The sequence below is a fragment of a genome, unplaced genomic scaffold, assembly GCF_019419815.1.
Source record: "Pyrus x bretschneideri cultivar Hongxiangsu unplaced genomic scaffold, Pyrus_bretschneideri_v1 Contig1, whole genome shotgun sequence".
NCBI lineage: Eukaryota > Viridiplantae > Streptophyta > Magnoliopsida > Rosales > Rosaceae > Pyrus > Pyrus x bretschneideri.
Genome location: NW_025999390.1, coordinates 2050172 through 2070878, shown reverse-complemented (window position 1 = coordinate 2070878; position 20707 = coordinate 2050172). Strand labels below are relative to the sequence as shown.

At 38.5% G+C, this 20707-nt stretch overlaps 3 protein-coding genes and 1 pseudogene across 5 annotated transcripts; 1 reads left to right on the top strand and 3 right to left on the bottom strand.

Annotated features, from left to right (window-relative positions):
• Positions 1 to 47: 47 nt before the first annotated feature.
• On the bottom strand, positions 48 to 5987 carry LOC103953907 (gamma-tubulin complex component 5). Of its 3 annotated transcripts, XM_009365718.2 has the most exons (17): positions 5810 to 5987; positions 5606 to 5721; positions 4977 to 5240; positions 4780 to 4877; positions 4387 to 4549; positions 4170 to 4280; positions 3028 to 3942; positions 2785 to 2937; positions 2605 to 2704; positions 2416 to 2510; positions 2045 to 2293; positions 1788 to 1859; positions 1562 to 1660; positions 1272 to 1403; positions 1004 to 1174; positions 737 to 912; positions 48 to 656 (listed from the first exon to the last, which is right to left on the bottom strand). In XM_009365718.2, the coding sequence occupies exons 1-16, from the start codon at positions 5829 to 5831 to the stop codon at positions 742 to 744; spliced, it is 2931 nt and encodes a 976-aa protein (XP_009363993.2). In that variant the 5' UTR covers positions 5832 to 5987; the 3' UTR covers positions 48 to 656; positions 737 to 741. The 3 variants fall into 3 exon arrangements, with proteins under 3 accessions (XP_009363993.2, XP_009363986.2, XP_048434537.1); XM_009365711.3 differs by having other exon boundaries at positions 643 to 912; XM_048578580.1 differs by lacking the exons at positions 5606 to 5721; positions 5810 to 5987 and having other exon boundaries at positions 643 to 912; positions 4387 to 4538; positions 4977 to 5119.
• A 342-nt stretch (positions 5988 to 6329) lies between these two features.
• LOC103953927 (mitogen-activated protein kinase kinase kinase 5) lies at positions 6330 to 10891 on the bottom strand. The gene is made up of 10 exons (XM_009365739.3): positions 10203 to 10891; positions 9195 to 10085; positions 8990 to 9077; positions 8533 to 8595; positions 8284 to 8447; positions 7844 to 7919; positions 7629 to 7688; positions 7421 to 7546; positions 7061 to 7248; positions 6330 to 6948 (listed from the first exon to the last, which is right to left on the bottom strand). Exons 1-9 carry the CDS (start codon positions 10586 to 10588, stop codon positions 7072 to 7074), a joined length of 2031 nt encoding a protein of 676 aa, XP_009364014.2. The 5' UTR covers positions 10589 to 10891; the 3' UTR covers positions 6330 to 6948; positions 7061 to 7071.
• Positions 10892 to 13823: 2932 nt separating this feature from the next.
• Positions 13824 to 16721, bottom strand: LOC103955589 (annotated as a pseudogene).
• Positions 16722 to 17940: 1219 nt separating this feature from the next.
• On the top strand, positions 17941 to 20041 carry LOC103953950 (protein OSB1, mitochondrial-like). The gene is made up of 4 exons (XM_009365763.3): positions 17941 to 18447; positions 19115 to 19253; positions 19340 to 19424; positions 19542 to 20041. The coding sequence occupies exons 1-4, from the start codon at positions 18092 to 18094 to the stop codon at positions 19808 to 19810; spliced, it is 849 nt and encodes a 282-aa protein (XP_009364038.2). The 5' UTR covers positions 17941 to 18091; the 3' UTR covers positions 19811 to 20041.
• The last annotated feature ends 666 nt before the right edge of the window (positions 20042 to 20707 follow it).

The window sequence follows — 20707 nt, the reverse complement described above, 5'->3', positions numbered from 1 at the left end:
CCCTTTCTTCCTGTCTGTCCTAATTAACTAATTAAACCACCTTAGCGAACAAGGAAAAGTTTTAAGTTTCCTATTTCAAAAGGCGCACACACACACAATGCAAGACGCTACATTCCTCACAATTCTTCTCCGTAAACCGATCGATCTAAATACCAATTCTACTACTCTCCCTAGAGGCCATCACCCTCTCTTCTCAAAATCCGAATCCGATTCGCAGCCAATGAGTTCGTTCAGCAAAAACCGAGTCGCCGCCAAGGAAATTCTCCGTCAGGCAAGTGAGCTCCAGGATGCTAGTATGTTCGGACCTCCCAGGCAGAAAACCAGAGACTCCAGTGAGCAGTCCTCTGTCAAGTTGGCGCTTCGCTACGATGAACTAATCGAGAGTGCTAGAGATATTTACGAACAGATGGTACAACGCCATCCCGAAGAAGCCAGGAATTGGATTCGGTATGCTAACTTTGAGATGATGAATGGCGACATTGCGAGGGCGAGGAATGTGTTTGAGAGGGCAGTGAAGAAGGTACCCCTAGCCGATGATGAGGAGGAGGATGATGATGACGGGGCCGAGCAGTTGTTTGAAGCTTTTGCGGAATTCGAACAGTGGTGCAAGGACACCGAGCTGTGCAAGCTAGATGTCGAGGATGCAAGCCAGATTTCTAGTTCCTCGTAGCATATTAAATTTGTTTTAATATGTGATGTTTTACTCCAAAAAATTAAATAAACTAAAATCCTTAACTGCAATCAGTCTGTTCTGCCTAGAAAAGCCTTCCCCAGCCTGGAAGCAACATTTTCGGAGCTCGGGAGAGTCCTTAGGTTTCCAGCATCCGACATGTAAAAGTAATTGTAGTTGATCCTAGTAACCAAATCCGCTAAATGAGGAAAGTGCCCGACGTTGAGCTTGAACGAAAGCACCTGCATAATCAGCACGCAACCAAACGAAACGTTAGATGCAAATCATAAGAATCGCGTATGAATCAGAACCAAAACAAAGAGAGAAGATTACTCTGAGCAGGAAAGCAATGCAATCATCAAACTGCTTCTCAATACGATCGACTTCCATTTCGCATTTGGCCTTAATTGCAGAAACTGTTCCGCCGCTAAGCGTCAGTTGTATAGAATAGAAGTCCAATGCTAATCCCAGGATGTTGTTTATCCTGCTTGCTATGAGAGCCCACTGATGCAAAATAGTGTAATAAACACGATTCAACTTCCTGTCTTCATAAAAGATTATTTCCTAGTTCATAAGTTCTCAAACAAAAGAAAATGCGCACCAGCTTATCTGGAACTACAAAGCACTGCCGCTGAATTGTCAACAAGTACAATTCATGTACTTCTATGACTTCGTCCAGAGATCGAGCGGCTGCCATACCTTCGCATAGTTCACGCCATGCATTATGATATACCTGCTCACAAAGGACTAGTCAGTGATCTAACAATTCCATACTCCATACTCTTTCCGGACAACAAAAATATGATGATGCATAAAAGGCCGAATTCCTCATGAAAATAGTTTCCGTATATATAAAGGGAAAACAAAAAACATAGGGAAAACAACACTTACTCTGTCCATCACATACTGGTGAAAAGCATCGACAAAATGGAGAAGTTTTTGCTCCACTAACCAGTGACGCTTGTGGTTGTTTGTGGCACTGCCTCTACCCTGCATGGGGTAACAAGAAGCATCAAAGCCATTGATTTATAAAGACATACACACATACAACCCTTGTCATTAGGCCAAGGAGACTTATCACTCTCCTAATTAATCCTTAAAGGAGATAAATTATAACCTTCCACATCCACCTTCGAGCTTTATCAAGTACGAATTTTGCTCGCTTAACCTTCAACAAGAACCCCATGACCTACAACAATTTAGAACAATTAGATAACGCGTTTAGTCGTCAGACCACCCAGTTGGTAATCATATCTTCCCTCCAAAGATAAGATCCCAAGTGAAATCAAATCACCTTTCCCCCAAATGCCACATTGATTTGAGAGAGAGAGAGAGAGAGAGAGACGAAATATAGAACCAGAAGCATAAAATAACCTGGTTATATTTCTTGATTGCCTCCGCGTTTGCAATAAGTTCAAGCGGCCAAGAGACCTTATATGTGAAGTTTAGCAGATCAAGTCCATCCATTCCAAAGCTCTGAACACGACTTTTACGAGGAGTTGAGGGAAGGGAAGCCATCTTAGGTTGCTCATTTCCATTTAAGTCGTGATTTTTGGTGAGGGATACAATCAATGAATCAGGAAAACTTAGTAGCACTCCATCAGCAGAGTTTCTTATAGATTCCTGCAGTAATAAGAATAGACATTACAATGTTATAATATAAGTAAAACAGTAAAAGTAGGTACCCCAAAACCGTGTTTAACTCAAAATAGGAAGAAATTCTACATTGGATAAAGTAAGCAAACCTGCAATATCGTGTTTAACTCAAAATCATCATCCCATGTTTCTCCTTTATCCAGCTTATTGAATATTACAGTCAAGAAGTGCTGTAGCAGATCACCTAGAGATGGAAAGGAACCAGCAAACATGTCAAAGTAATCGGAGATGTCTATTAATAGACCAGGATATTTGAAGTTCAACAAACAAGATGATACCTGACCCTAGCAAGAAAATCGCGCGCAAGACTGCTAGTTTATCCATCAATTTCCAGTCATTCATCAGTTTTGACAAAATATGCCTGCCAATACAATCCACCTATGGTAGAAAATAACTTTTTAAAATATGACACTCATGCAACCACAACAACAAACTGATACATATTTTTGAGCAATCACCTGCTTCTGCATGTAGACAGTAAGACATTCCTGCACTATAACCACCGGAAGTGGAGTACTTCTTGGTTCAAAATGTTGAATCCAGGCAAGAACTCTTGATGGAAGGGTGCTATTTTTTTGGAAAGGTAAGAGCTCTGACATATTGAGCTCATCCTGTAGCCAAGGAACTACAATTAAAAATACATCCAAAGAATTCTAATAATATCTAAATCTAGACAAATGCACATAGACTTTCAATCATACCTGAACAGATGGTAGAAGAGTAGGAAAAGGAAACAACGATTGTAACATAAGTGAGTCGTCTTGTGAACGAAGATATTCTGATTCACCAAAGCGGAAACCAAAAGTATAATTTGTTCCTTCAGCCAAAGAAGTTGATCCGCTCTCCACACCGAAAATAGCCTTTCGTAAAGCTTCATCGTTTAAAGGGGGCAGACATAAATTTCTGGATAAGTTCAAGGATTTCCATGCATTCCCATTCTTAGAAAGGATCTTTTGGCAGACTGTTAGAACTGGATTTTCTTGACAGAAGGATCTTGAATGAGGAAACCCATTTACCACACCTGCAAACATTTTCTCTTCATTTGCATCTGTAAATCCTTTTCCATTATCACGTGCAGACTCTGGTTCAGTTACTCTTTTCTCTGCCAGTGTATCAACCAAGAACTTACACCAAATTTTCTCCGAGCATTTTACTGGCACAATCACACTATCATCACTCTCCACTTTTTGTTTAGTGGATATATGTTGAAAGATATGGTCACCATGGCCTATAAGGCCTGCTAACGACACACAGAAAACTTCTGACAAAGTCAAACCTGCAATGCTTTGCCCATGGTAAACACCTTTATTAAAACTTCCAAAACCATCAACCTCAGAGTCATTTCCGTTTCTATATACAACTGAGGATGTCATGGGAATATGCCGGATCAGCTGTAACGATTTTCCAGCAGAAACAATAGACTTAGCTATGTCCTTAATAAACAATGGACATGATTGAAGGTCTTTATTGCCACATTCCTTTCCTTTCATAAAACTTGTCACTGAGGCAGAGGTCGCAACATCTAACATTTGATACTGTACTTGCCTTAATAGATAACTCTTCTCCCAAAAGTCAGCCTCATCAACAGATATTGCTTTATTAGCATAAAAGAACATCTGCAAAGACAGGAGCAACCAGAAAAATGTTCAGAGAGGAGAAATCTAGGACAGCCCACTTCAACTAGAAAACAGATTAATATTAGTATTTACTGCCTATACAAATTGTAAGATAACCTATCATCGACAATACTATAGATAGAAGAATCACATGGTATGCAAAATAAAATAAAATAAAATAAAATTGGATGCATCACCAAGCACATGCAAGTTCGAATCACATTTACCTCCTCATATGGATCATCTAGTGTTCCTTCAAAAAGCCAAGAATCAAGACCCTCAATATACGGCAATATACTTCCAATAAATAAATAAAGAAGCATCTCGTAATCTTCCTCCTGAAATTGGCATGAGTACCAAATTTGGATTACATAAACCAGGTGAAACAAGACAAGAGTACTAAACTAGAAACAATAAAGGTTGTTGAATAAATGAAGTACCAACCTCACCACCTCGCACTAGACACACTTCATCCAGCTTCTTGTAAAGATGGTCAAGGATGTGAACAGCCAAGTAAGCAGCGGGAAGAGACGAATTAGACTCAAAATACACCTGTGGGATGGCACCATGCACTATTTGCAACAGATACTCAGCACCTGAGCAGAGACTAATATCAATAAATTGTCATCAGCGACATCATTGCATGAAGATATCAACACAAAACGTGAATTAAGAAGTTAACGACATGGGCTGAGGCAATGACCTCAAAGGTGAAAAAATGGAGCATAATAAAATTTTCTAATTTTGATGAGCTTTTGAGTGGTGATTGTCTCCAACAAAATGTGAAAAACTATAACTATTGGCATCCCTAACACTGATAGCTAACAGAATACAAACCTAGACAAAGAATTGGCCAATCCCAATAACGTAGGGGTTGTACTAATGCCATCTTCTCTTATCTTCATTTCCTTCTTTAAAGCAATATCGCGCAACCGCTGCCCAATCACAAAGTTAACATGGACTTATAAAAGTAGTAAAATCACGATGACTAGAAAGTAGCAAACTTCATCCAACAAATTGAATCCCAAATATACCTTAAGCCACGCAGAAACAGAACATGCAAAAGCCCTCAAAGTAGGCGGGGGTAATCCAGCAGACTTCTCGATTTTGTTGACTATAATTTCCACCAGTTGTAAGCATGTTGCAGCATGCATAAATTGATGAACAAGGGCGTGAAGACTCGAATAAGAGAGGTGACTGACATGTATCCCACTCTTGACTTGAAAAGAGTTTCCATCTTGGTCCCAATAAAATAGTGAGCTAGAAAAACCTTGCAACATTTGTAACACGCTCCGAACCTTGGAACCGAAATAAGTAAAGGGAAAAATTTACATTCGGTACATTTCATATATCAGTTTTCAGAATTCCTATCTTCCAAATAAACAAGCCCCCTTCTTTCTTATTATAACATTTGATCGAAACTATCGATTTTCTCATCAATCCTATTAACTTATAAGCCAATTATGACACCTCAATTAAGAGACTGTATGGAACTGCACCTGGAGGGAAGTGCTTTCCCAGGATTCAATAACATCCTAACAAAAGCACTTCCACCGAAAGTGTTTATGAGCAGGAGTGCTTCCTAAAATAGCAATTCCAAACGGTCCCTAAATCGTGCATTGGGTAGTAAAACCTAAGAAATTTAACAGCAAGAGATGAGTACCAATTCAAGTTCATTGGTCCTCAAGGAGGTAGCCGGCGTTGCAAAATGTATGCCATCGGAGAAGACGCTGTAAAGCCGATTGATCAGCCCTTGAGAAACTTCAGCATTCCCTGCGTCTGCCGGAAAATCAAAGGACGAAATAAATTCCATGGAAACTACGACAACGATGATATTAGGAGCGGAAAGGAAAAGGGAATCGAATACCGTAGCAAAGAGGCTTCCCCATCGTCGAAATTGGGGCTTCCGGTGGCGAATTAGGGTTCCGGCCGCTAGCAGTGGCTGCTAGATCGGCTGATTGGAGCTGTTGTATCGGTGTTGCTGTAGCAGTAGCATTCCCATTACTCTTTGAGTGAAATTAAACCGATTAATTTCGAAAAGAAAATGAAATAAAAGAAATCTAATTATTTTAAAAGGGAAGCGCGCAATACTTCACCCGTTAACACGTACACCCGCTTTTTCTTCGTGTAACGTGTGATCAGAAATTATTTGGATTTTTTTTAATTTAAAATTAAATACAAATAGTATCCGACGAGAACTGATTGCACGATATGAATCCAGAGAGAATCCTGCCTCTTAAACTTTTAATTCATGTCAATGCTGTTTTTGTCATTATCGTAACTCAATTATTAGAATTTCAAACGTTTTCTAATTTTATTGCGAATATAGCTTTTAATAAGAGAACTTTAACGAAAAACTGTATTATTCACTTCAACAAAAAACCACATTTTTACACTAAAAATTTAATCTTAAGCATTACCAATAGACGTGGGAAACAAAGTTCGAAAATTCCTATTTGGAGAATCAGCATAAATCAGTATTTACAGATAGACTAACTCCCATCACCTGTTCTAACTTCTGAGTGAGTACACACAACAGTTTCTACCTACTCATCTTAACTCCACGTAAAACTCGATTATCTCCCCGATCAAGGACCCGTTGCGCTAGCTCCGAGTTCCCAACTCCACCGGCGATGAATAAAATAACCAGCTTCCAAATCCCACTCAGTTAATTCACTGGTAAAGCTTATGTAACTTCATCAGAGGCAGTCCAAGCAATGAAAATCCTTGTTAGAGCTGTGCAGCCGTATTTCCCAAGAGAAGAGCGTCTTCCAGATGGAACAAGAGAGAAACTTCGGATCCATTTCATCCAATTTCAGAGGTTTGGGATTTTCCCGCTATGGTTCCTTTCAACGCTTATAGCTGGAGACTTTCAATTGAACAAGGGATGCAATTCCGGACAAGGATGAAGAATGAAGCAAAGCCACCTCTAAATTACAAGTGTGGAGAGATCGATATTCGACCATTTTTAAGATTAATATGGTCCTTCGGACCATCCAATTTATCCTGCAATGGTGCACACACAACAAGCCAAGATATCAATTTACTGGTCATATATAAAAAACTTTCAGTCTCTAGTTTCCATTGAATTCTATGAATGTTAAATGTGAAAACTTACTATTAGGTATATCATTGAAAAGGTCTGATGTGTGAATTTCGTACAAACGGATGCTCAAGTAGCTTACTAGCTAATGGTCTCTCTGCAGGGTTCCTACGAAAGCACAAATGAAGGAAGTCCTTTCCTTCTGCAGATAATGTTTCTGGTATATCCGGGATGGTGTTTAGAACCTTGAACATAGCTTGAGGCTGGCAGAAGGAAGACAAGATGATGTTAAAAACTTCAAAAGCAACAAAGCTATTCTCGAACAGCATGAGGCCGGATTTGCATTGTACACATGGAACTATGGGCAGTTGACAATATTCTGGAAAATCCAAAACCATGATGAACAAAACATGACAAGTTTCATCGTGAACTTACTCCTGTAAATTCACTCCACGGAGGTTTTCCATTGAACATCTCAACAATAGTACAACCCAAGCTCCATATATCGACGGCCAAAGCAAGATCAGGAGCAGCACTGTTCTGCATTGCAGCCCTTATCACCTGCATGAAACAAACTAAGCATTTATAATTTATATACAGTGCGTACAGGCCATCTATGAATTTGTAACGATGATGTGATTACCTCAGGAGCCATCCAGTATGGACTGCCCTTCAAAGAAAGATTGTACGATTGCCCATTGAGCTGAATGCAAAAGGTAAAGTTAAATATGAAACCGAGAAGAGTACTGCTGGGAGGCCTTGCAGAGTCACATGAATTGGATTGTTCAAAAATTGATTTGTCAAGTTTATGTCAGGAGCCAAAGCAGAGTAAGGTGTTTACAAAAATTAATTACTCACATGTTTTGCCACCCCAAAATCGGCAAGTTTAACAACGCCTGATGCATCAACAAGCAAATTTGCACCCTTAATATCCCTAGAATAATCATTGAAACATCATCGTCAATAAAGCAAAGAAAGCTACAAGGGAATACAACATGATTCAGCAAATATGCACCCTTTATATCCCCAGAATAATCATCGAAACGTCATCAATAAAGCAAAGAAAGCTCCGAAGGAATGCAACAATGATTCTCCAAACGTTTTTCCCATTTTAACTGGCTGGTAAATATTAAGAATCTCTACAGTTTATATAAATCTCTTTGAAGAAAAACATTTTCCTAAGGTTATTCTTGTCTCATCATTTATTGAGACGTGGCAATTTGTGAAGTAACAAGCTCCTTTTAACAGATAAGTGATGTCACAGTTATATAACTCTGCTACTCAAGCATCACTATCACCTGTGAATTGTCTTTGTTCTGTGCAAAAAAGCCAACCCAGAGAGGATATGGCGAGTAAAATTGCGAACTACAGATTCTGTCATAGCTCCAATATGGTCTTGGACGTATTTATTAATCGATCCAGGATGAACATATTCCAAATATATGTAAAAGTGATCTTCAGTCTGCATATGCATAAACAATGCTCCCCAATTTAGCCAAACTTTCAAATATTTTTAATAAACTTTCACATGTAAGAAAGATACTCACCATTTCACTACCATAATACTGCACAATATTTGGATGCTTTAGTGTGCGGAGGACTTTAATTTCCTGCAACGGGTAGCTAGTAAGAACAGTTCTAGAACATATTAAAGATGAACCAGAAACATAGAAGGCTACCACAAAATGTCAGTAGCATAGTTGAGCGTAGCTGAAATGTCATTTGATCGAATGTGAAGAGATGCACTCAACAATACTGTTCATTGTGCAGGTGTGGCACATGAGGAGATGTACTATGAAGGCTTTTTACCTTCCATCTTACAGAAATAATCAACCAACTCATTTTTTTCCTATGATTGAAGCAGCCACAGTGCTAGTGCATGTTACATGCAAAACTTTCCCTAATTCGGCAGTTTTGGTTGGTCCAGACAAACCTAAAGGTAGACAGCAATAAGCTACAACTGCTCTATGAATTGAAATTAGTAAAGGACTCCAGAAAAAGGACCTGCTCCAACTGCTTTATACATTCAGCAGCTTTAGGATCATCAGGAATGAGGTCAACTTCCTTCATTGCACACAAGGCCCCGGTTTCTCTGTCATATAATTAGAAAATTTTAACAAAGCTAAATTCAAAAGAACAAAACAAAATAATGGTCATTGCAGAACAAAGTCAAGAGAAAGTAGCACAAAGCTTCCGGGGACTAGCATACCGGTTGGTTGCGAGATACACACTACCAAAGGTGCCGCGCCCAATAAGTTTTCCCTTCTGCCATTGACCTTTCATTGATGATAACAATAGAGCCTCTGCATTGTGGTGCATAACAGATTGCTGTGGTGGAGGTGGCAGAGGCAAAGGGTGGGCACTGACTTGACCACTACTTTCAACCCTCTCTAAAGAAGGCAAAAGAAATGCATTTCCATTTGAACTTTTCTGGTTGAAGCGTGGACTTCGAGATGTAGGAGAATGGCTGGGACTATTAGAAGGTTTATTTGGTGATAATCTTGGAGGAAAGACATCCAGATTTTGATCGTGGGGAGCCCCAGAAGAAGTAAAAAAACCCCCAGCGGTGTTTGATCTCCTGGGGCTAACTGCAGGACTTGAAAAAGCACTTGTTGGAGCACTCCTGCTCATGTTGCAACTTTCATATTCGTGTGGCGTTCCCCTATGGCAGTTGCTTGAACAATTAACGGGTGAAGTGGGAGCAACAAGTATAGGATAACAATCGACAGTTTTCGATCTTTGGTTGCTAAAAGGATGACTTGATATACCATTTGCCTGCGCTTTCCTAGAAAGAATATTCAGAGCCAAGTTATTAAGGAAACCCCTACCATTGTTAGCATCTTGGGAGAGTGCCCCTCGACGATTGTTTGAATAAGAACGCACTGGTGCTGATGATCCTCCTGAGGTTGTGGCAACTTGACTAGAATAAGAACTCAGCGAACCGCCACCATTGTTAGCATCTTGGAGGAGTGCCCCTCGACGATTGTTTGAATAAAAACTCACTGCTGCTGCTGATCCTCCTGAGGTTGTGGCAACTTGACTCGAATAAGAACTCGGCGATGCCGATCCTGAGCTTGTGACAGCTTTACCTTTGACCTTCCTAGTAGTTCAAACAGTAAAAAACCACCCCAGCGCGGCATTTTAACAAACACATGGTAAGCACTTTATCAGATACCCACAAACAAAAAATTAATGAATTCTAAGGGCTTTCTTTTACCTGGGGCCAAGGAACCCATTTTGAGCATATTCAGGTTTCCGGATCACGGGAGATTCAGGAAGGGGCAAGGGCTGCGGAGCCGGCGCAGAAGACCAGTGGTTTGGCTTGGACCCGTGACCCGGCGATCTTGACTTTTGAGTCGAATATTCCGGCGAAGCGGGCGAGGAGTAAGACTTATCAGGGACGTAGAAATCCTCGTTGTTGATGTGGCGGAGCTTTCTTTGCCGGGTGAGCCGCCGCGGGCTCTGCTCGCAGCTTCCCCCACCACCACCACTGTCCTGTTTCGGAGCAGAAACAGAGCAAGCAGCAGCTGAAGAAAAAACAGGGGAGGAGGAGGAGGTTGTAGCTCTGCAGGTTTTGTGATGAGAAAACGAAGTAGAAGGCATTTGGGCTTTCGAGAAAAGCACTTGTTGCAGAAGGCGAAGTTAAAAGCCGTCGTCTTGAACTTGAAGTATCTCAGAATCTCAGATTTCCAAATGTGAAGTTGCGGAAGCGGAAGCAGCTGCGTCGTTTCTCGCTCGCTTTGATCAAAAAATTTCGTTTGAATTAAAATTCAAACGTTTGGAATTTTTTATGGTCAATGACAGGGAAAAAACAAGTACTCGATATAATCCTGCGAATTGAATACATAATAATCTGATTAGGAGATGACTAAATGCGAGACTTTTGAGGCTGTCGTCGGTGGTGTTGGAGGGGTCGGGGAGTCCGATAAGAAGAAGACGACGACCCAACGAATGATGTGCGTGCGTGTTTACAGTGTCCAAGCACGCGACGACCTTCTCGTTTTCCCTTTTTTTATTTAATTTAATCTAAAATTTAATTTAATTTAATTAAGATTAATTAAATTTGAAAAGTACTAATATTGTTATCATTCGTTCCTGTTTTTGAAGGTAAATGTTTTTTAAGGAATGAGGACGAAGAAAGTTGAAGTTGAAGATGTTGACCAAAGCTAAGATACGCCGTATGCGTACGGAAAGGCGTAGTTGAGTTGAGTTTGAGGAGCTGAGTAGAGGAGGACTTTGTCAATGTATTTGTCAAAAACGACTTCAATTTGATCTTTTTGCAGTCCAGCTCATACCGTGTTAGGGTGTTTACTGGGTTCTCCTTTGAAGTTTTTACTTTTTGTGGAAACAGCCAAACTCATGTAGGAGAACAATTTATATAATACGGGATTCGTAGTGATTTATTCGTGTCATGCTGGCTATTTGCCGCTTTCTTACTCGTAAATGAGTGAATCTTCTAATTATTGAGAGTAATTTAGAACGTTGTCTTGTCTAAGACAATTTTTATGTGGTTCTGTGTTTTGAAATTTAAGTTGTGAGTTTGACTGCTTTAATGAGTTTTTGTCTTTAATTGTAAGAAAATTTGTTACGTGTTTCTGAGGAAAGTAAAAAATTTGTACTGAAGGGCAAGTTAATATAGCTTCTTTAAAGTGATATATGCTCCCGTTCTAATTATAAAACTCAAATTAAAGTGGAAAAAAAATATCACTTAAAGATAAACAAGCCTCAAAATTATTTTTTTTTCTGTCAAATCAGTGTCTGTTTTATCAAAATATTTTTTTTTTTGTGAATTTTTGAATAACCCTATGCTTTAAATGTTGGTCGAATCACCATTATGTAAGTCTCACATATATTCTCTTTTCGATAGGAAATAGACATTTAAGAAGAAAAATCACATAAGGCAAGCAAAGTTAAAAAAATCTCAAGCAGACCGCGCCTAAAACAGTAGGAATTTGCGACAAAGGCAGGTTGTCCTTTTCTCATAATCTTGACTTTACCTTTTAGAGAAATTTTTTCACTAAGCACTTAAAATTTGTATAGAAAAAGTCCAATGTCGTGCCTGTAAAATAGGAGAGATTTTTCAGTATGATCAGCACACGAGGTGGTACACCATGTATCATTATACAAATGGTGGGATATGTGTGTTAAAAAATTTATAACTTAAAAAAATAAAATTTTCTACCACTTACATAAAAACATATAATGTAGCACTCGTGTTTCCGTTGTAATAAAAAATTTCTCGTAAAATAGCTTAATGATGAGTACAATTGCTTGAAGCATCGTGAGAATTGCCAATAGGTTTAGTGTTGGAGTACCAAAACCTCATCGTCGTCAACCCGACCACGCAACACGCACCCCACCAAGGCAACTGAGGCAAACAACGGTGCATGACTTTATATACATTGATGCGATTCCGTGTCAAATTTTGGATTTGAATGCCAAGTAGATAAAATAGCCTCCTCCTCACTCTCTGTCGCTCTTAATCATAATATTGCTGGTCACTTGGTAGTCATCCTGCTGTGCTGTCGCGTCGGCTTGGATTTGCTTATCATCCCCACCTAAAAAGGAGATTTTTACGGAATTCCTGCATATAAAATTTAGCATAATTTTGTACAGATATCGAGAAGAAGTGAGAAACAAGCTCAATTTCATTTGATTAAATAGTTTGAACAAACTTTAAAAGTTTACGCTTAACATTTTAACATACTAATGCTATCACTTGTAAAAAAAAATAATTTATTTTCTTCGTTCACATATTCTTAGGAGTTGTTACTTATGCATGCCAAACTTTAATAATTCGTGTTATAGTACTAAAATTCATTTTTTTAATTCCTTCAAATTTCTTTTAGTTTTCTTGCATCTGATATTTGATGTATAAATGGATTGGACCAAAAGTTCACATTGGAGTAGCTAGAATAGTTATTAAATTTGTTATTCACGATATTCAAACTTAAAATCTCTTATTTATAAGTGAAAAAAAAATAATACCATTCGACAATAATACTAAATGATAGCAATAATAGATCAAGTTTTAAATACAATTTTTGTTAATCATATTCACACTGGGTTATCTTTGCTGCTGTATTTAAAACTTGTATTTGAATACAAGTTTTAAACAAATACAATTTAAATACAAGTTTGCCTTTGTTTGGGTATCTTTGTGTAATTTTAGGATACTTCTTTCCGTTTGGATTCCAACAATAACAAATGATTTGGGTTCTAGGGGACCAAGATGTATGGCCATTACGATCCAACATTGGCCATCCGTACCCCAATATGAAAAATCATTTCATTTTGATCCAAGTTATATGGGCCGTTAGAACAATTTGCCTTTCCTTTTGCACTCAATTTCAGAAAAAATAAAAACGTATTTTTTTCATTTACACTATGTTTGGATGAAAAATTTAAGATTACTAAGAAATTTTAAAATGATGGAAATTGAACCGATGAGATTTTATTTTCTAGAATTTGCGAATTTTCTTGTTTGGTAAACATAAAAGAACAATGGAATTGAATACGAAAATTGTTATTTTGAAACTCTCATTTATAGAAATTGGGAAATGACACCTATTTGCATGGAATTTAAACTTGGGAATTAGAGGTCCCAAATTCCAAGTTTTTTTTTTCCACTCGGAAATTCTAAATTTCTATGTTTATGTATCCCAACAAGGGAATTGGTGCATATTAATTTATAAATTCGAATTTTTACTCAAATTCCAAGTTTATTTGCCGTATCCAAACATAGTTAGGAATATCGCTCAAACCAAAAAGAGTATTAATAAAAATAAAATTAAACAATTAAATAATAAAAGTATTGAGATATCGGCCAACACCAGTATTCATTATAATAATGATTAAACTAATAAAAAACATTAATAATTAATTTTGACAGCAATTTTCTTGCTGTCAATTTATGTCATTGCCACATTAGAATTGACATTTTGGTTGGAGAACATTAGTGTGGGTTTTTTTTTTTTACTGTTATAACTTATGTAGACATTTTGACATCTCCTTTAGAGATGCTCTTAGGCAAGCGAATAGTGAAACTGGATGACTTAGTTTCCATTAGAATTTCCGTTCAAAAAATCCCCATTTTTCTATTGATTTAATTGTACAACTAAAATCAAGGGTTTTGTACATGTACAAATGGATGTTCAAGTAGCTCGGCAGCCGATGGTCTCTTGGCAGGGTCCCTCCGAAAGCACCAATGGAGGAAGTCCTTTCCTTCTGCAGACAATGTTTCTGGAATATCTGGGATTCTGTTCAGCATCTTGAACATAACTTGAGGCTGACAGATTCAAGACAAGAAGATGTTAAAAACGAATAAACATGATCTGACTCACAGAGACTCCTCTTCCGTCTAGTCATCCTGTACGCGCATAGATTGGCTGCATATTTATTGCGTACAGGATGACTAGAGAGATCATCGTATTACAACATCCTAGAAATCATTTTATCATTTACTTACTCCTGTACATTCACTCCAAGGAGGTTTTCCAGTGAACATCTCAATGATGGTACAACCCAAGCTCCATATATCAACGGCCAAAGATAAATCAGGATCCGCGTTGTTCTGCATTGCAGTCCTTATGACCTGCACGAAAACAAACGAGGCGTCTGTAATCTATATGCGATGTACATGCCATCTGAAATGTATAGATAAAGATAGTGCAATTACCTCAGGAGCCATCCAGTTCAGACTGCCCTTCAACGAAACTTTATCTGATTGCCTGTTGAGCTGAATTGCATCAAACAAGTTGATTATTCAAAAATAATTTCTTCAAGAAATTATGTTTACAGATATTAAACATGATATGCGTTTGCTGAATTAATTACTTACGTGTTTTGCAATCCCAAAATTGACAATTTTAACAACTCCTGATGCATCAAGACGCAAATTTGCACCCCTTATATCCCTAGAACAATCACCGAATCGGAACTTCATTCAGTAAAGAAAAGTATGCTTATGATCAAGCAAGAATGCAACATGATGCTAATTAAATAGCACTGTATGAAGTAGGAAGCATTATTCTCACCTGTGAATTATCTTCGTGCCATGCAGAAAGGCCAGCCCGGAGAGGATGTGGCGAGTGAAATTGCGAACTACAGATTCCGTCATAGCTCCAATATGGTCTTGGACATATTTATCAATGGCTCCGGGCCGAATATAAACGTACTCCAGATATGTGCAGAAGTGATTATCAATCTGCATTTGGGTAAAGAATACTCCCCAAGTTGAGTAAAACTGGCACAGATTAGTTTTCAGTAAATGTTCACATGTCAGAAAGATACTCACTACTTCGCTACCATAATACTGCACAATATTCGGATGCTTCAGCGTACGGAGGATTTTAATTTCCTGCAAAATATTCGGTTGGTCCAGATAAACCTAAACTGAAGGCATATTACAAATAACTGCAACTCCCATGTGAATTTACAAAAAAAAATAAATAAATAAATAAAGGACTCCAGAAATGGACCTGCTCCAATTGCTTTACACATTCTGCAGATTTAGGATCGTCAGGAATGAGATCAACTTCCTTCATTGCGCACAATGCCCCGGTCTCTCTGTCATATGACTATAAATTGTTAACATGTTCAAAACAAACTGTCAAACTGTCAAATTGTCAATGCAGAACAAAGCTCATAGAGATTAAAATACCGGTTGGTTGCGAGATAAACACTGCCTAAGGTACCCCTGCCAATAAGTTTTCCCTTCTTCCATTGTCCTTTAATAGATGATACTGGTAAAATTTCGGCATTGTTATGCATGATAGATGACTGTGGTGGAGGAGGCAGAGGCAAAGGGTGAGCATTGACGCGACGACTACTTTCAACCCTCTCAGAACAACTCTCTGTGACTGCAGTTCCATTTGAACCTTTGGGTTGAAGCGTTGGCTTCGAGATGGGGAGCTGTGAAGAGGAGAATGACCAAGACTACGAGATTGTCCCTTTGGTGATAACCTCGAAGGGAATGAATCCTGATAGTGATCTTGGGGACCCCCAAAAGAAGGTAAAGGATCTGCGGCCGCATTTGTTCTTCGGGGGCTAACTGTATGGCTTGAGATATCATTTGCCTGAGTTTTCGTCGGGAGACAAAAGTTAAAATAACCCCCACAAGAATTTTCATCTGGATGAATGCAGCCTGAGTAAGAAGTCAGCGGTCCTGATATGGAGGCTGTGGACAACTTGATTTTCGTCATGCCTTCACACAGCAAAACACCAACCCTTGTGTAAGAACACATGGTAAACATTCACAAATACCCACAAACAAGAAGAACGTGATGAATTTAAAGATTGACATAAAAAGGCTTCTACTTTACCCTTGTTTAGGAACCGCGTCCGGTCTCTGAATCAGGGAAGATTCTGGAAGGGGCAAGGGTTGTGGAGCAGCACCAGCAGCACCAGCAACACCCCAATCCAGAGAATGTGACTTTCCGATTGAAAATTCAGGGAAAGTGGCCGAGGCGGGAGAACCCAATTCCGGGTTGCTGTGGTGGAGCTTCCGCCTTGGGCTCTGCTCACAGCAGCCGCCACCACTGCACCGTTTCGAACCTGAAACACAGAAGAAAGTAGAAGAAGACATCTGGTTTATTGAGAAATCAAATGTTGTTGTTGCTGTTGTTGTTACTGTTGTTTGCTGTTCAAGTTAAATTTAAAGACCTTGAATTTCACTCGTGATTAGTTCACTTTGTTCGTTGAATTGAATTCAAAAACATGGAGTTATGGTCAATTGCAGTCGGCGGTAAAAAGACTGACTGAGGTTGTCGATGTCCCTTCTGGGTCTTCTTCTTTTAAAATTTTGGTTCCTTTTACCCGCTATCTCAACGGTCTTTAGTCTTTACACACGTTTTTTACTTTCATTCTTTGTGGGGTCAACAATGCTTCAGAAAAAAGGGTGACATTTTCCAAAAAAATAAGAAAAAAGGGTAGCGTGTTGTGGAACAGAGAAACTCTTATAACTAACAATGTCATGTTATTATACTATTTCTTGGTCGTAAGAATTTTTTTTAGAAGGATCACCTGCTTTGATGCAGAGTTGGATATGGTCAAGTAAATTAAACAACAAGGCTTAAATCAATAATCAATTGACTGCATTGTTTTTCTAATTTCCATTATTCAACTAATAGATTTTAATAGTGCGGATTGACTGAGCTTTAGATGAAAACAAAGGAAGATATTGTTCTATTGAAGGAGCTAAAGGTTGTGAAGGTGAGGAGCTTTTGGTTTGGTGAGATTTTGTTATTAATTGTTCTTGCGACTAATAACATAACACGAAATAAATATATACAATTAATTAAATTCCTGATTCAATTGTTGAGACTAAACATCGAACCGAATGTGTGCAATCCCATTCAATTGTTGAGACTTGGGACCACAATTAATAATAAAACTGCACCAAACCAAATTGAATTCCAAGAGACCTGATATGTGATTATAAAAACAACGGTTATGGCAGTTTACTCAAATTTTTAATTAAGAAAAAACTGCCATGTCTAATTTTCAGTTGGATTAATAATAGATTTTAAGGTCCAAATATTCACAATTGAGGCCCAAACTCGCTATGTCCCGGAGGGAACCATATTTTTGCTTGGAAGAAATTTTTTCAAAGGCCCAAACCCGGTTCGGCAGCTTCACTACTTAACACAGTGAAAAAGACGAAATGTTTTCTTCTTCCCTTATTTTTCTCATTTGCACCATAAAATATTAAAAAAATATTTAATATTCATTTTGAGTATGTTCTCATTCTATCCGGATGCCAATTCTCAACCAACAGGATCCTTTCTGAATTCTTTTTTAGTGAGGATTTTGAAAGTTTATGAATTGTATCAATTTATCGTACATTGTACGATCAATTTTTATCAAATAATATTTATATTTGATTTTAAATAAAAATAATTACAATAAAAGAATACGATTGATAGATTCCAAAATTCTATTAAAGAGGAACCGAATTCAATTCTCAAGATCAGTGGCATATGAAGCAGCCTATTGTTAATAATCCAGAAAACATTAACCCCGCCGAAATCGCATATAACCAGACTGTCAGAAACTCTGAGAAAACCCGCCAAAATTCAACCGCATGACCGCGATCATCATACACTTATGAAGGCGCTTCGTTGTCTACTCTCAATCAGCAAGCCAAGTCCCTCACTGTTGTTCTCCCAAAGGTTCTCCCTGTTCTCTTCAGCCACTAACCCTAGTTTTTCGAATTCCTTCTCATCCTCCGACGACGGCGACGAAGAAGAAGGCAGCGGCATTTACCGAAACAAACTCAAGTTCCAGCGTCCGAGAGCAATCACGCGGCGCCGTTGGGAGGAGAATTTGAATTTGGGGAACTCTGGTAGCTTTATCGGTACCGTGACTCACCCCCTTCGGGTCGTGAACAACAACGGCGGCCCCTTTGGAGTTCACACCGGCCTTCGCGTCAGAAACTCCCCGAAATCTGAGAGCAGTTTTTGGTCAGTTAAACTATCAATTTCTTTTCTTGCTGGCTTTAATGAAATCAAAATATCTCTGTTGGAATTGCAATTCAAAGTACTATTTCTTGGAACATATGGGCAACTCGAACCGGTTACAAACTTTTAACAAATAATTGAGGCGCGAAACGGACAGTAAATGGTACTAGATCGTGGTTGATATACGGCTCAATGTCTGTTTAGCGTTCATCTAGTTCGGTTTTTGATTAAAAGTTTGTAATCGGTTGTGTTTGTGCATATTACACTAACGGTCCATTTTGGAAGTATTTATGCTCATACGCGCTTTTAGTGGAGGCATGGAGGATTAAAAGGCACTAGTAACTGGGTGACCCATTTACCATTAGTGCAAGACTAGTAATTTATGTGGCTCCCCTATTTGAAAATACTGTCTTAGGGATGAACTTAATTGTACAATTTGTGATGAAAGGTTTCATCTTTGTTATAGTTGTGGCCAATACTTTTATTTAGGTTTACGTCTTTACGGTGTTTGATTCCAATTTTAGAAGTTTGATGGTACATTCAGTTGTATTGGAAACACGGAGGAGTTGGTCCCCAAATGTTCATCTTTGTTCGTGATACATGCTTTTGTGTTGAAGTTCTTGATGGGATGTTTTGAAACCTAGCAATCTCATGCAGAATTTCTGAACAGGATATTGCTGAAGATGTGGGAGGAGATGGCAGAATTGTCCGTCAAACATTTGAAACCGAATGATTTTATTTATGTCTCTGGCCGTTTGGGTTCTTATACGAAGGTTGACCAGAATGGGAATTTGAGTATGCGTTATAAGGTAGAACATTGCCTCTAGTTCTTTTCAACGTTTTTTTTATTCCTGTTTCACAAATTTGAACAATGATCATTGGATTTTCGTCATAGTTAGACGTGAAGGAGTTGAATTACGTATCACAACATGGACACAGATTGAGCTCCAAAAATCACAAGGAACCACAATGCATTGAAGGTACTGCATGTTACAATGTCTCGTGAACTGTTGCTTGCTATCTTGCAATGTGGTTGGATTTGATGTTGCCGAGCTTTTTATATGCTTTCGTTCAATGTTTAATCCTCCAAACTTTAGGTGGAGGTGATTTGGACAAGTATAAGGATCGCCTTCACTTGTGGCAAGTGTTTTTTAGCAATCCATATGAATGGTGGGATAACAGGGAAGGTAAGAAGAATCCGAGACAACCAGATTTCAAGCACAAGGATACGGGCGAAGCCCTCTGGCTGTCGCGAAATGATCCTCCGTGGATTGAAAAACAACTCCAGTTGCTTGATGAGAGAATGCCAAAACAAAGACACGGTGAACAACGTTCCTGTGTGTCAGAGTGGCAGTACGATGAGTAGGTGCAGGCCTTGAAGTAACAGATTGTTGTATTGGGGCCTTACGACATGCTTCTACCAAAGATGGAGCGAATATTTGAGTTTACGATATTCGGATACAATTCGATTGTGCAGTAGGTGCTTTAGTTAATCAGATGGTGCCTATTGTAGAAGCATCTCCAGTTTCCTGATTTGCTTCGAATGTTGTGTTTTAATCTTTTCTCCAGTTTACTGAATGTACTCATTAGCATATTATGGAAGAATGCATACAAGAAAGAATAGGGTGCACCGCACATTGGAATGGGCCCTTGTAAAAATTTTACCGGAAATTTCAATCCAGTCAAAAGAGAAAAGCACCACACACCAAAATTAAATAAAAAAGTATACAATCATTCTCAAAGTGAGTAAAAAATTACCAAAAAGTGAGACAAAAATTAGTAAGATGTGCACATGAAGTTAAATTACCATTAATATATATATGCCTAGCTCGGGAGTCACCACACTGTCCTGTCCACATTATTATGAAGAAGAAAAATAAGCAAATGAAACAAATCTCCCAATTGTAATACTGCTCTGTCCTCATCCTCACCACAAACCACAACACACTCATGTATTGTTTTCAAGTTTTTTAACCTCCGAATCCTTTTGGCAACTACTCCAGAACAATACAATGATCAACATAAAGGTGCTTTAAGCTAATCAACTTTCCGATGTTATCAGGTAGTTTTTTCAAGTGAATGACATTTATAAAGGCGCAACAAGGTATACAAAATGTACAACTCACATATCCTCAAATGATAACTGTGTGACAAATCAAGATGCCTCAAATGTGCCAATTTACCAATTTTTTTTGGTATTCCACGGATGAAATTGCCATTCAAATTTATTGTCCTAAGACACTTCAGTTGCAAAATGAAATTT